We start from the raw sequence: 16,397 nt of genomic DNA on the forward strand, positions 1-16,397 counted from the left end.
GGACCTGAGGAACTACTACTACTACAGACCAGTTAGCCTCAGCTCAATACCTGGGAAGTTACTGGAGCATATCTTTAGGAAGGCCATACGAAAGCAGCTGGAGGAGGAAGGCTGATCACAAGCAGCCAGCATGGATTTATGAAAAACAAATTGTGCCAAAGAAACCTGATCTCCTTTTTTGACAAAGTAACTATGTGGGTACATGAAGGGAATCCTGTGGAAATAGAGCATCTGGACTTCAGAAAGGCATTTGACAAGTTCCCACACAACCTCCTCATAAACAAATTGGAGAAATGTGAGTTGGATAAAACTACTATAAGGTAGATATCTAACTGGTTCAATAGCTACAAGCAACAGTAATTATTAATGGGTCCGTATCAGAATGGCAGAAGTTTGAGTGGAGTCCCACAGGGGTTTGTCTTGGGCCCAGTGCTGTTCAACATGTTTATTAACAATTTGGATGCTAGCATAGGAAGTTATGTGAGCACATTTGCAGACAATATGAAACTGGGAAGGATTGCAAACGCATTGGGAAATGCAAGCACAGTTCAAAAGCATGCTGACAGATTGGAGAGTCAGGAAGGGGAGTTAAACATCCCTTCCCCCGAGTACAGAGCTGCCCTGCCCTACTAAAAAAAGCTTACTGCTGGCTGTGACTGTGGACTACAAATCCCAGAGGCACCTAAAAGCAGGAAGAGGAAGTGATGAGCAACTCTGCATAGTCCTTCTGCTGCGATTGTGGACTACAAATCCCAGAGACCTTGAGAGCAGCAGGAAAAGGAAGTGAACACACAGGCCATGCTGGCTACATGCCAGAGAGGCATGATTTAGTGCCTCCTGGCCTCTGGCCTGAGTCACTGCAGGCATGTGAATGCATTTACTGAATCAAAAGTGAATGTGTGTCCAGTTGTTTCTCAGTTTAGCTTCTGCAGCTTAGACTAACTTGCAAAGACTAAATCGATTCAGCTTTGGGCTTTTTGACTGTCTGTACAGTACTTAGCCGTGGAGGTCCCTTCCAGCTCTATTTCTCTATGACTTCTATGGTGCAGGGGCTTTAGGAAGCTAGGCATTCATGTTAATATTTCTGTACTACTTAAAATGTTTGTTATGAACTAACATTACAAGTTTATGAACATTAAGATTGCTAGGGAGTGTTTGATTAAGCATGCTAGAGTGGAGGAGTTTTTAGTGCCAACAGAGGAAAACGGAAGTGTAGAAGAAAAGAAAGAAAGGGGGAGGGTATAAAGTACAACGTATAGTGCAATAATAGAAGTATATGCTGACCAAACAAAGACACCTAATAAGAAACCTGAAACAAGATACATAAATTATGACATTGCTAAAACTTCAGTCAGTGAAGTATGGGCTGGACATATTACTTATATAAAATTAATTACGTTTATATATACTGTGTGCACAGAAAAGCTTTCATTGGTTATATTAATGTACTTAAAATGGTACAATCTACATGTGGATACGTATTTTGGTCTAAGAGTCAATTTTTGGCTTGTAAGCATTCTCTCTTTCCCAAACAATGTAACCTAAATTAATAAAAGAGCTGCAAAGAGAGGCAAATGATTTTTATAAAGCCTAATCTGTTAAAATTTACACTTTGGGTTATTTAAAAACAAAACAAAGAAGCCTTTCCTGCTTAAACAAGGCCTGAATTTACAGTTAAGTAGAATTAATAAGATACCAAATTTCTCTTGCAATAAGAGAGAACTCCTACAGTTGCTACAGAAAGTAAAGAAGTCCATACATTTTTTAACAGGTAGGAAAATTGCTCCTCAGAATCTATTGTGATGTGGCCCACATCATGAAAGAAGTCCATAAATCCCTTAAATCAGTACTTCCTGCTATTGAGCACAACAGGCCACTTGCAGGAGACATGAGCCTTTGAGAAGTAGCCATTGCCTTAACCTTCTGAAAGATAAAGTAAGTGAAGTTCCCATAACCAGCTATGCAGTACTGCATGGGGTTCACAGTTATAAATACTAAACCTAAAAAACAAAGGAGGAGAGAAAGATTGGAATGTACTAGCTGATCACATGAGAACAGAAGAACAGAGATAGACATGTAAGATAGAAATTAGCAGGTTTCTAAACAACTTTGCAGCAGTGATCTTGACGGCAAAGAACTGACAAATCTGTGGGACCTGATCTGCTTATAAAAAACGTTAAATGACATTGTTACCTACAACAGTAAGTGACTAGACTATGTGCCCAGGAGGTCCATTCCACACTTGGGCTCTCTTTTTTTCCCTTTCATTTAGTATGACAATCTTCTTAACACAAGAGTTAAATTTCAAAACCTGAATATTTAGGCCCTCTTATATATTATCAATTGATTACTATAAATGTGTTTACCGTCTTAACAATTATGCGAGTTAGAGCAGGGGTCAACAAGCCTTTTGCTGTGGTAGACTGCCTGTGACCCGGGTGCCATCATGGGGCACCACTCCCCCCTGCAACACCCCCTCTACACTGTCCAAGTTGCTACTGCCACCTCCACCTCTGAGCCCAAACAGCAGTGGGAGGGCTGAATTAAGCAGCACCTAGCAAAAAAAGGGTGGAGGGGAAGGCATGCACTGCAGAGGGGAATCACCAGCACAGTGCAGGGTGAAGAAAGGAGACACACCAGGCAAGGCTGTGAGCTGCCAAACCTTTATTTTGTAGTGGACTGGATCCAAACACTTTGAAAGCTGGATCCAGTCTGCAGGCCCAGGGTTGCCAACTCCTGAATTACAGCACTGGCCTCAACCCTAAATTACCTCACTTTTGTTAGTTTCTTATATGCCAATGTGTTACTGTTTGCATGCATTATAAGGGAGCACCTTAAGTTATCAGAATTAAGATGATGATTTGTTTAACAACATAACATACACACTCTAGGGCTGTACTATCTGAAGGGCTGCTTAACTTCTAAAAATTATATTCCATAGTGGCTCATAAAGCTTTCTGTGTAGCTCTATGTGATGTTGTAGTGAGACACAGAAGAATTAGCAAATTAATATGCTAAAAGTAAACTGCCAATATATCTTGTCAGAGGCTAAAGTTAAAGTAAAATTAACTAATTTGAAATGCCAAACATTTATAAATAATTAATGAAGGGTAACAATTTGCACACTTTGCAGGAGTGGCTATTTGCACACTTCATGCATCATCCTTCAGAGGATCTCAGTTTCCTCAATTGAGAATCACTGACTTAGAAAAACCCACAAGTCAGCAGATATTGTTTAAACCAGAATTTGTTTTTTTAAAGGGGAAAATGAGATGAAAATTATAGATTTACTAGACAAAAACCTCACATTTTAGACCTTAGTATTTAAGATACAGAAATGTGTATAGTGAAAGTGTTAGACTGGCAACAATGACAGGAAAAATGAACTGAAGATGTTGGAAAGATGATACTCCAGGAACCCCCTTGCTGCCCCCTTCTGTTTGACACAGCAGTGTTTCTAAAGCAGTGGTTTCCGAATAAGGGTGTCACGGAATACTTTTAAGGCTGCCATGAAGTAAAGTGCAATATTAACAATGTTAGTCATGAGAACACCTACACATAATTGACAAGATAAACCTAAAAATTTCAAATGGAAGTCTATAACATCAAGAACATTCTGACCTGTCGTGGTCTTCCCGAGTTCTTTCTAACAGAAGAATTGCTCTATTTTTCCATACCCAAGAAACGAGTGAAAGCTAAGAGCTGGCATTTTCTGAGGGGTGCCTTAATTCTAAAATGGTCGAAAAATACTGATATAGAGTTTTCCTGTATTTGACCTCTCTGGCATAACACTTCGTATTCTTTTATGCTATTGCAAGAAAGGAATCTACCTGGTAGGACTGATGCACAAATGACTGAAAGACCAGTCAGCTTACATCTCCTTTGCAAACAGAATTATTTATGAAACCAGTGACAAAATGTGAAGCTAGTGTACCTCAGTGACAACTGACATGTAATTACAAGTCCTTTACCTCTAAATGTTTTCAAGTAGAGTTAGCTGGATATAAACAAGAACTGTATATAATGAAATCTATCAAACTTCATGATAAGAAATGTTTAATAAGTTTCTCTCTCAGAAGTATTGAAAAACATGAAACTTACCAGCTTAATTGCCACATATTCATTTGTGTACAAATTTTTTCCTTAAAGAAAGACAAAAAACAAGAAAGTCAGACTCTGTCAGTGAATGTTTCAAAGGCACAGAATTGAGAGGTATCCGTTTTCGCCAAAAACTACAACCACATAAAACATAAGTGAGACTCTGCAATGGCTATTTATTTCAGGAACCAAATAATGCTACTTGCCAAAGAGCTTATTGACATAGTAGCAATTAGGCTTGTGACCGGTCCAACTAGCAAGGAGTCCATGCTATGCTTTAATTGCACTGAAGTAACACATGCCCTTAACAATAAATGATATAACCTAACCAACTTGGTTTAATTTTATTTTAAACAGATGGATAATAAAGGTTAAAAAAATATCTCTTTCCATTTGGTACACCATTCATTTTAAAAAGAGTAATCTGTAAAAAATAAATTCACAATATCAACAACGATGATGTTTGAACTGCTTTAGGGAAAAAAAACAACTTGCTCATTAGTAGAAAGAAAAATCAGCGTTTCTCAATTTTATTTCCAAAATTCTAAACCTAATTTTATAAAAAGGCATGAGAATAAACAAATAATTCAGTTAAAAAGAGAATTTAACTCTTTCTGAACACAGTATATATACAGTTGAATAGTCATTCTATATTCTATACAATCTTCCTGGAGAATATAGGAGCCATTTAATCAGTTAGATTTTAAACAAGATTTCTTTCTTTTTTTTTTTTTTTTAGTTTTAAAGTGAGATGGTAGCCTTTTGATCAAATAAAACTGCAGATCGCAGGGTAGGGAAAATTAGAGTAGACACATTAAACAAAATAAGCATACCTCGCTTTCAGCAAAAACCTCAAACAGAAATTAACTTCAAGAAACTGGACACTGGTTTCTTTATTATTAAACACTCTTGTTTTTAGTCATAAGTCAGTGAAGAGATGGATGTTTTTGACCTAGCTTTCCACATGCTACTACTTTTAAAAGTATATTTTATTTAAGGCTGTATTAGTTCAAAAAGTGAATGTAATGGTTTTAGTACTGAATTTTAAAGAGAAGATTTTATACAGAATCCACCCCATAAACATCAGCAAAGCTTGGCAATATTGCTGTCAAGTTGTTGTGACCATGCTGTTTGGAAATCTTTTTTCAGCCAAATCTATATCTGACAAAGTTTTAAAAGATAAATAGACCCTCCTCAAGTCTGAGAAAGAAGCAGAAACAGACTACATGCAAACATTAAGTTTCTCTTGGAGAGTCATTAATCTCCCAAAAGAGACCCTGAATGTACAGATGTTCAGGATTCTTCTCCCAGAACAAAAATGGCCACTCCAGGAAAAAAATAACCTGGAATCAGCCAGGGTTAAATAACTCCCAGAAGATTCTCCCAGGACAGCACATGTCTGTAAAACTTACACTTCTGAGAAAAGATACAACACAGTCCTCCAACATCCCAGGATGCTTTGCTCCTCCCTCCCCCCTAAAGGAGACTGTCATTTGCTGGACATTGCTGCTCCTACCACTCATGGAGTAGAACACACCCAGTTCACAATCCCCCTGGAGTACTGCAGGGAACACAAACTGACTCAGTCTGGGTCAGCCATTCCAGGCCAACCTATGCACTGCTGCTACTGGTCACCAGGCAGACTGAGGAGGCCTGCCAAAATGAGTGCACAGGGCCCCACTGGCTGCACAGTATTAGCATTGCAAGCTCTCTGCTCTTCAGAGGCTCAGCGTTTAAATTGCTACCGGAGCATCTCCAGATAAGTTTTTCCACCAGGAAAAGAAACCCAGGAGAATTCTCCCAGATCATCTGAATGTGTGTACCCAGCTACAGACCAAGTGTGTATGATTCCAAGGTCAAACTGCAACCCTCAATCATCTGACTTTTACAGTTAGCATCAAGATTCTCATATCGGTGTTGCTGTAGGAAAAATGCAAATTGTAAACTAAATAGAGACAGATTAAGGGAGATGGGGTAGGTAGGAATTTGAAAAAAGGCCTAGAATAGAATGTAGTTATATTTTGATAAATGCTCATTTCATAAAGAAGTTACTTCATAGGTGAAGTAATGGTCAAGATACTGAGATTTCAAAAATCTCTAGTAAAATCAACATGGAATGCTGGGTTTGTTTTAATCAAGACTGCAGCACTTGCTAAAGGTAAACAGGTAGATCCACCACAAAAAGTTAAGTCTCACAGGACATTTAAGGAAAAGAAGGCAAAAAAGTACACAGTCTGCACTTAAAACAATTTGAATGAGTACATTTTGGAAAAAGTTTATTTGCTATTTTTAAAACCATATCAATTTGACAGTAACATTTCAATCAGGCTTTTTTTGTACTGAAATTTTATGCAACTAAACCAAGATATGACTAAATTATTAAAGATCTCTTTTTCAGTTCTATATTTAATGAAAAAAACTTTCAGATGTGCAGCTTCATTATTTTCTTAATAGTCAGTTCTAACCTTTTCAACTCCCTTAATTTCAGTCAGTTCAAAACCTTAATTTTTTTAAATAGCTACTAATAGCACTATGGTGAACTAAGAAATACTTTTATTTAAAAAATCCCATATGCCTAACAATATGTGAGAGTAATATCATCTTGGCCTGAACATACAGAGTTAGTCCAAGAGGGTTAAAGAAGCCAGGCAGGAAAGAATGCATACATAAAAGCATCCCAATAAATAAAGTAGCTAGCTATATAATCATGAATGGGCAACTTTTCTGCCCCAAAGCTAACAGCAGGACTATTTTGCCAAAGATAAGATGAGGGAGATCAAAAAAGACATTGATCTGTTAAGAGACCTGCCCAACAGAGGAACAGGAAAACTTGACCATTGGATCAGATGGAGAGTCACAGCCTGCGGGAGGCATGTTGTACTGCGGTCTCTTCCCCCACCCTCACCCCGAACCAAAAAACAGCAAGCTATGTTGTATCTCCTTGAGGGTCGAAGTGAATATCTTGAACAGATACAAGTGCCTCTATGTTCCTTAACTACATCTGAGGGCTGTACAACTTGCAGCAAAAATGTTATTTTAAAGAAGCTACTTCTGTGTCATTACACAATTATTGTCCAAAGTATTGGTTTACAGTAGCTGGCTATCAAAGGATGCAATACACAAAGACAATCAGAATGGCTGGATGATAGTCTCCTATCCCAAGGAAAGTGAAGGTACAGCTACTGAACGTAGTGCATTTTGGGGATTAAAAAAGGGCATCAAAAGGGACATCCTATTCAGGGATCCTATTAGGTTTTTTAATTCAATTAAAAAAAAAAATCAAGTCAATTTTGGCCCTTTTAAAACAGAAAGAACTTATGAAAGGCAGCAAATTTGAAACCTTTAGCAATTTAAATCCCCATTTTATATCACAGAACAGGTTGTACATAAGTAGCAAGGAAAAGCTTATGTTGCTCAAACTGTCTGCCTCAAACACAAGCTAACATCCTAAAGTTTAACAGTTCAATCTTCAAGATAATACGGCATATTGAATCCTACCCAACTGTTCCAGCTGTGCATAACAGACAATTGTTAACTAGCAAACAGCCAATTTACCGTTTCAACTACCACTGTGAAGATATGGCAACTTTTTTCTTTTTCTTCCAAAACAGACAGCTGCCAGGCTGTAGTCCAGCTCTCTTTACCAACCCACCTCCTATTTATCCTAAAGCTTACCTCTGTTACATCTTTATAGGACTGGAAGTCTTAACGAAGAGCATGTATAGGATGAGCTTTATGCGCTTACTAGCTCCACTGCATAAAACTGAACACATGCAAGTCTTTGCAGGACTTTTCAGTGCTTGCTACCATATGTCATACAATATAAAGTACCTGTCAAGGTATGTATTTATTTTAAATTAAAATAGAGTCTGGAAATTGAAATATTAGCATCAATTTGAAATCTGATAGATGTTCACATTTAAAACATTTTACCCAGTAGTGTATATTATTAATTAGAAAAGTTTTCCAGGTAATCCCTAGCTAGGATGAGAAAATCAGAGGAAGATAAAAAGCCTGACATGCACGGCTGTCTTTCATACTTGGCTTATGCAACTTTCTTATTTTATCCCATTCCCTGTTGTTCACCTGATTCTACTTCTTAGCATTATGCTAATTGGAACTTTGCCTCTCTCTAGTTATTTTGTTATATCTTACACAGGATTCTACTCAACTGTTTATTTTTAAAAAGAGAAATTGATGTTTTATAGCTATAGCAGATAATTGCTAGAGTACACCTATAATCTGATTATTCATGGCTGGCCTTGCATACTATGGACATTCATAGGTAAGTAGGCAAAAAAAAAACAAACACCACCCCCAGAAATTACTAACTGCTGGGTATTTCAACCTGCTGCCTCTCTATAAAGGATTAGCAAACGTTTCAATGCACAGTGTCTTTTCTGCTGAAAGTGGGGAAGGCAAAGAGAAAAAAAAAGTCAACATCAATTCAAACTTAAGTCCCTAAATAATCAAGATACACATAAGATACACATATGGCTAAAGTAGGAAGACGCATACTACTATACTAAAGCCTATATTCACCTGTTAGTTTAGAGGGTTCTACTTGAGGGCACATTAGATGATATTGTATTTGTTTCTTAGGCTTTTTTTCTAACTCACAAGTAGTACCCAGAGTCAATTGTTTCACAAGTATGTTCCACTATTAATGAAGCCACCCTTGCCATGAAAAAGTTAAACTGCTTCCCTACTCTATTCCTACGGTGGCTATTAATAGACAATGTATTCAGAGAAAAAGTTGGCCTGGATAGTCATTGCTAAATCGACTATAATGTGCACATTTGTGTCACCGATGAAACAAAAATATAGCTATTTTTGTGCTAATACTAGCTGTGCTGAAAACTGTGCATCCGAAAGTCATTACATACCTAAAATTACCCAAGAATGCCAAGAGGTGTTATATAAAGAAAAAGATAATTTTACCTCGAGGCCCACAGTAACATATCCAATGAAAATAAAAGACCTTTCAAATCACCGTGACCTTTGCAATGTTCAATATACAGACTTAAGTTCAGGTGGAGACGTAATCATTTTTGCTTCTGGATCAGAGGATTATAAAAATCAAGTCAAAGGAAACCAAACCAAATATAAAAAACTATTAGTATTATAATGGCATGTGGTAACACATTAATTAACCTTCAATTAATATGCTAAGCTAATTTCCCAATTTCTAATTTTAGCGTATTACCTATTTTTTCATAACCTATACCAAATAAAAAAGCTGTTATATCTTTTAGCTATACTACAAACAATGACTGAACAACAGAAGAAATGCAGACAGAACGTAAAAATACTGAATATCCAGTGCACGTACATCTTGAAGTCAATACAATGTAATAAGGAATATCACACCTTACCTAATCGTAGCTCTCCAAAATTACCACAACCAATTTTTTTGCCAACTCTGAAGTTTGGTCCAACCATTAACACTCCTGAATTTGAAGAGCCAGCGCCACGTGGATTGTGGCCTGAACGCCCACTAGGCCGTGCCATTCTATCATCTGGTTTGTCCTTGTCTTTCTTTTTACTATCCATATCAAGTTTATGGTACTCCACTTTGAATTTTTTATCAAGACAAGCAAATTCAAATGGGGTAGTGTGAGAATGGAAACATCACTAGATAAGTGCTCCAGCTGGCCAGTTAGTCAAAGAATTGGAGTTGGTAAGTAAATCAATGGCTGTGTATTCATCCCATTCGCAAAATAATTTTCCTTGGTAGTCTTTACGGCAAAATATATCCTCCACATATATCCTACCAGCAGGATTTACTGGTATTTACAGAAACTCTGTAAATGAAAAAGAAGATCAAAGTATGAATATTTGGAATATGGTATCATTCTACAGTGTTCTAAGCATGCTTCAGTAGGAACTTCTTTAAAGACACTTTGTGCACAGCATTACTGTACATACTAAACTTTACCCTCAGATTCAGATAGACAACTCCCACTAATGTCAGAGGAAACTGCAAACAAGGCTGAAGACAAAATTTTAACAAAGGAATGATTTAAAATGATTCTTTGCAAAATGCATCCAACCTTACAGTAATTATCTAATGAACAAATGTGCCACTATAATTGAAATCAGTTCCACAAATATTTGTCTTCTTTAGCCACCCTAGAAAGAGGAAGAAACTATTCTCATGTCAAACATCTAATACTGAATTCTAGGCAAACTACTAGGCATGTTCATTCTCTAAAGATAATAAATTTGTTCAAAGTTAAAAGAAGAGAAACTCAAACCTAAGTTAATGGTGTCTATTCCTTGAACTTAAATATTTCTTTAAAATATCTTCCATATGAAGTTTTAGTGCAAGGTATAATAAGGAGTGGGTAAGTAAGTATATTTCCTTTGTCTGTTATTTCTAGCATCTTTGGATCTTTGAAAATAATTAAAAAAAAACAACTTATCTCCTTAAACTGAATGCATTTGTTTAAAAAACAGGATTTTCAATATGCCCCTGGGTTTCTTTTTTCATTTTTCATCAGTGCATAACCCATGAGCCAAAGGATGCTCAACTCTTGGCCCACAAGCAAAATCCAGGTGATGGAGTCAGGGCACCCAGGCCACAGATAGGGAAGATGGGCTGCAGGGGAGCAGTGGCAATTAATACTACCACCCCACTTCCCACTGTCAAATTCCCACACCCTGCAGAGACAAGTCAGGGCTGGGCCAGACCCACTCTTGCCAAGTAAGGAGCCCATTACATCGGCTGGATCAGGACGACAGATGGACCAGGTACCACCCCATCTGACCTGCAGGGCAACAAAGGGTTAGACACTACTCTTCCTTCATTGCTTGGACATGATTTTCACCAAGAATTTCACCAAAAAAACGGCATGTTTATCTACCACTGCTATGCAGCCTGTAAAGAATCACAAGGGAACCTAGTAAGAACAGCAGCTATCGTGTGCTATTTGAATCACTTTGCAAGAGGTTTAAAAGCCTAACTTTCTACTGACATTTGCCCACCACATAATTTTTACAGAAGGTCAAATGTTGGCCCAAAAAACAATTAGACAACATTCCTTGAAAAACAATCTATTTTATGTATTCAGATGATAGGAAGTTAAAAAAAAAGAATACAAATCTCTTCCCACTGTATATTTTCATCTGATTTTTTTTAAATGCATACTTTTTCACAAGGACATCAAGTGTAACATTAAACTTCACTTTTAAACACCATTTCAGCAAAACACAGTCTAACATTTTCATTCGGTCTGACGAACACAAAGCAGACTTGTTACACCAAACCAGTGATTCTCAACCAGATAGTCCCCTCCGAGTAACCCCAGCCTGTGTGCATTGAACCGTGGCCCATGGGGCGTTGTTTTTGTGTCTCACTTCATGCAGCAGAAAGGCCACCGTATCTGCCCAGAATCTCCTGAACACTGTGGTCCAGACCGGCCCCACCAGGGGTACCAAGGTACACAGCCAACTGGTTCTGCATCAGCTCCATCAGTGCCACCATGGCAGCCAGCTCCAGGGGACCACCAAGATCTGGGTTTAGCAGGCTGTCTCCACTCCCTACAATTTCCACCAATCTATCCTGTTCCTTGCACTTATGTCCCAGGCAGATGCCACCTGGCCCATCCTCTGCCAAGCCTTTTGTGCAACTGTTGCTCAACCTCCAGACCCCCTCAACACCCCCAAAATGCCACATGTGCAGCCCAGCACCTCAGGCCTGCTGACCAGGTGGGCCCCCTACTCTAAGGTATCCCTGGGCTCTGCCAATTATGGCCCCAGCACTAAAGTGCAGGGGCAACTGCCCTGGGGTAACTAAGGGCAGAAATTAGCCTACTTGTTCCTAATCCCCAGCTATGACCTGGATCCATATGCAGAGAATTTCACATGCTACCCTGGAAGCAAATGTGCACAGGACTGGGCAGAGCCAGGGGAGCACTGCCCATCAGCAACCTGAAAGGGTGCATAAAATAATAAAACACAATAGAATACATTAAGTAATAATATATTCTGCATTTACATTAGTTTTTGTAAGGAGTACTGCTAGACTGAAAATTTTCAAGGACTCCCTTGAGTCTAAAAAGGTTGAAAACCACTGCACTAAAATAAACAATCACTCCTAACTACACTACTAGAAAAAAAATCTTAAATTGTCAGCAGAGAACAAGAATGTGAGTGAAGAACAACTTTCTCTTTGCAGACCTGCCTGCTGGACATCCGTCACTTATGGCAAGGTCTTGACTGATATGTTTCAACAACGTCCTATCAACAAGAGGCGCACTGATATATCGGCTGTGTATCGGATCAGCACTGATAAAAGGAAAACTAACATTATTGGCTATTGGCTTTTTTGGCTGATGTAGCTTATGTTTTCCAATAATTTAATTATGCTAGAGGCCCCAGACACTTGGGTTCCCGCTTGCCCACAGAGGGCCAGCGCCCCCAGATGCCCGAATCCCCTCCCACAAGCTGGTGTAACCTCAGATACACACCCAGCCCCTCACCAGTGGGCTGGAAGGGGCTAGAGTGAAGCAGCTGCTGCAGTGTCCCAAGTGCTGGGGTGGCACAGATTGTGGGCTAGGGCCAGGGCCAAGGCCAAAGCCGAGGTGGGCCCTGTAAATGGCGGCAAAAGCCGCAAACATGACTGAGGGCAGGAAGGATTGGGCAGAGCCGAGCTGCCCAGCCCAGCCCAACGTGACGTTACCCGCAGTGCCCGGGGGTCTGAGCCCCATGGGCTGGGGGCAATGCCTGGCATATAGTGGAGCTGGGGCAGCACAGCAGCCAGACTCCACTTCCCAGAAGCCCCCACAATGGCAGCTCCTTCTGGTTGCCACCACTAGTGTTGCCGACACCGCCAGCCCTGGTCCATCCACCCTGCATCCATCACCAGGCACACCGGACAGAGCAGGTGGGCAGGGTCTCCGTGGAAAGTACCCCAGGACCTGCACAGGCAGGGTGCACTTGGCTGAGCAGATGGGATGGGGGCTGTAGGATGGGGCCAGTTTCCATGAGGACCCTGGGGCCAAGATTGCCAGCTGGTGACAACGTGGGGCCAAAGCCTGAGACAGAGCTATTAAGGAGTTTTGGTAACCTGTGGGCCAGGGACAGAGGGGCTGACCCAGCAAATAACTGCCCACCCCAGGTTAGCCTAATCAGTCTCAGTCAAAGACATGCATAAAGTCTGGCGTGTTGAAAGTTTGCTGTAAAGATCTTTCTGGTGCCTTTTAAAAGAATTCCCATATATATGTCAGTGGAAAAAAACATATCAAACCACTATTTAGTCTTTGCTGTTATTCTACTTAGCAAACAAGAGCAGGCAGTGAACACCAAAGTTTTGCAAAGCAGCAGTAAAAGCCAGGAACCTCACTAAACATAATTGAAAGATCAGCATCAAAAAAAAAAAGAGTGAACTTTGAAACCTTGTAATCATTGTTCAGGTATTCCTTTACCATAGCAAACTTTGCCTGCAAGTACTAAGAACATTTTTAATCTATCACCATGAATGTCATAAGATATTATGCATTACTCTTATGATCGTCAAGTCAATTCAATATAACAGCAATATAACTGAAATCATGTAAGCATACCATAATGAAAGATTTTGCTGTGGTTTTCTGTAAGAAAAAAATAAAAATTAAAAAAAATATATATAAAAGAAAAAAGAAAATGTTGGACTCCACAAAAACCAAAATCTCTAAAGGTTCAAAGGCATCTATTTAAGTTTGCCCATAACTTCTTAACATAAAACTCCATTTTCAGTTTAACATTTTTAGGAATTTGGACTGATACTATCCACACGAGTAGCCTCGTTCTGCTTTGGTTTTGTAACTTTCAGAGAAAACAGCAACTGAGAAAAGTGAGGAGAAAATAAATTCTGCCCATGTTAAAAAGTCCTGGTAACATTTCCTTTAGGAAGCACTACAGCAGGGGCTTGAACTTTGGTAGATGGTGATATCTGTGTTAGGAGTAAGTGGTGTTTTGCCCTCCCTATAAAAAGCCACCCAGATTTATGAAAAGCCAGGGCAAGGATGATGCTGATATTGGTTAGGAATCATACAGCCAATGAAAGGAATTGGAACTACAAGCAGTTAAAATCAAGTGACTGGGAATAGGATGAAAATCCAAATCTGTGAAAAGTAACTGGGATAGGGACCAACGCTCCCTCTAAGGTCTGGTGGTCCGTGAGCATACTGCTTCAGTCCATGAGCAGCTTAGAGGCAACACTGATGCTTACTGTTTGCTGGAGGTCCCAGTGCTAGGTATGTCCAGGAAAAAAGGCTGTCTAGGAAGCTGGCTACTGGGCTTCTCCTCCTAAGGGATGGGACTTACAGCTCAGGAGCCTGGCTGCATGCACAGTTGCTGCCTTCTAGTCACATTGTGGTTGCTTTCCTGGCTCCCAGGATCAGACACAGGGAGAAGGAGGACAAAAATACGCAGCAGCCTGGGAAGCCAAGGAAACTTTTGTCTGGCTACTGCCCGTGCTCAGGCAGGTTTCTCTCTCTCCAGCACAGCATCAGAAAGAAAGTGGCTGCAAAGATCCCCCGCTCTTCCCCTCCCCTCAAGAGCCTGGAGCCTATGATGAACTTTACCGGACCTGGCAGGTCAGCCGGTGGGCTTGACGCACTTCTGAGGCAGTGCTCATGTGAGCCTTGGTAAAACACGACTCTGTCCCCAGAGAACTGCCTCCTACCTCCCCGGGACCAGCTGCACGTGGCTGTGCCTCTGCCATCATGTTCAGCTCAGCACAGGCTGCCTGGGCTCCTGTCTTGCTCCATCTGGAGCAGCTGGGAAGTCCCCCGAGCCACACCCCACCAAGAGGACTCACAGTTCCCCACCGGGACTGTCAGAAACCCATAAGCATTGCCCCTAACTCCTCCCAACCCCCCCCCCCCCAAAAAAAAAAAAGATCAGGCACCTTCAAGCTGGCAATCCTGATTGGGAGTGCACAGGTATCTCAGTGTGCCTGCCCCTCCCCACTTCTGCAGCAGCCTGTGGCTGGGTCAGGGCACGCAGCATTAAATAGTACGCGGCAAGATTTTTTCTTGTGCTTGGCTACGCATGCGCACAGCTTAAAGGGAACTTTGATAGGGACCCCAGGGCTGCAAAGATGAAACTGAGACAGAGACCATTTAGGAAGGAAAGGAACAGATGTTGTCAAACTTGGGTGACAGGAAAGCAAGCAGAAGATGCTGATATTCATTCTAGAATCCAGCTTGGAATGAAACACAGCAGATGAATGTGAGCCTGCAGTGAAACTTTGTCATATCCCTCTCTTTAGTGCTAATACACTGAGGCTGACAATCTATTGCTACCATCATTTACTCTTAACTCAGAGTAGCAGAAATCCTTGCCGTATATTTAAAGAGTTCCAAGTTTGCTGGTAAACCATGTAGGTGTCAATACGCCGACATGCATTGTTATGTTTTCTCATTTTGCTTTAAAAAAGAGGGGACGGGGGGAGATTTAAAATTACCTATAGCAGACTTGTTAAATACAACACTGAAAGTTGCCGAGCCAAGCACAAAAATTTTGGAAGCTTCAAAATTACTACAAAAAGGGAACCAAATAAGGCTGAAACAGCAGCCTTCAATTCTGGTATTTTCTCATGTTTTCATACAGACCATATTTATTCAAATCCAAGCTGAGGCTGTTTTCCCTGTTCAACATGGAAACAAGCCCCACATCTCGAATTTAAAGTACAAGTAGAGCAGGGGGTGGGAGACAGGGAAGATGCAGCAGCTGCTGCAGTGGGGGTTGCCATAGCTCCAGCATCCCAGGGCTTGAGCTGCTGCAACCAGTGCTGCATGGCTGGCCTGGAGCCAGAACAACCACTTGCTCCATGGCCAGAATGTGGCCAAAGCCACAAGTGATGGTAAGCAAGGGAGGGGTCCCAAGGCCACCTGTTCCTCGCCCCACCCTGCCCCACCCCAACCCCCGATGCTGCTTTCCCCCAATGTATCAATTGGGGGGAGGGAAGTACAAATTTAAGACAGCTCTCCAATAAATCAGATTCTATACATGGAATTTTTTTTTTTTAATTCCATGTATAGAATTGACTTATTGTTTGGATAGTCTACAATTCAAAATAGTCTTGGATTCAGATAAACGTAGTAACTTTAAACAGAGTTTGCGTACTATAACTGTTTACAAACTGATTACAGAAAGCTAGCAGAAAAATGACATTCCACAATTAAGGAACATCTAACACAGTAAGAAAATAAGAATGTTACGGTCTCAGCTCAACCAAACTGATGCATTTAAAAATTAGTAGTTTAATGAATTTGCCTAGGAGTTTGCCTAAGGAGGGAGCCCAGGCATTT

The 16,397-nt window shown here is 40.4% G+C and overlaps 1 protein-coding gene across 6 annotated transcripts in view; it reads right to left on the reverse strand.

Moving 5' to 3' along the window:
- Positions 1-16,397, reverse strand: part of CSNK1G3 (casein kinase 1 gamma 3) — a 147,143-nt gene that overhangs the window by 101,346 nt on the left and 29,400 nt on the right. For 5 of the 6 annotated variants that reach the window (XM_059724903.1, XM_059724902.1, XM_059724901.1 and 2 more), the window contains 2 exons: positions 9,474-9,902; positions 4,102-4,142 (listed from right to left, as the gene is read on the reverse strand). In XM_059724903.1, the coding sequence (XP_059580886.1) occupies positions 4,102-4,142; positions 9,474-9,651 (219 nt within the window). In that variant the 5' untranslated portion in view covers positions 9,652-9,902. Of the gene's footprint in view, positions 1-4,101; positions 4,143-9,473; positions 9,903-16,397 lie in introns of those variants that run through there. The other variant, XM_059724905.1, reaches the window with a different exon arrangement.

The sequence above is a fragment of the Alligator mississippiensis genome, chromosome 3, assembly GCF_030867095.1.
Source record: "Alligator mississippiensis isolate rAllMis1 chromosome 3, rAllMis1, whole genome shotgun sequence".
Classification (NCBI taxonomy): Eukaryota; Metazoa; Chordata; order Crocodylia; family Alligatoridae; genus Alligator; species Alligator mississippiensis.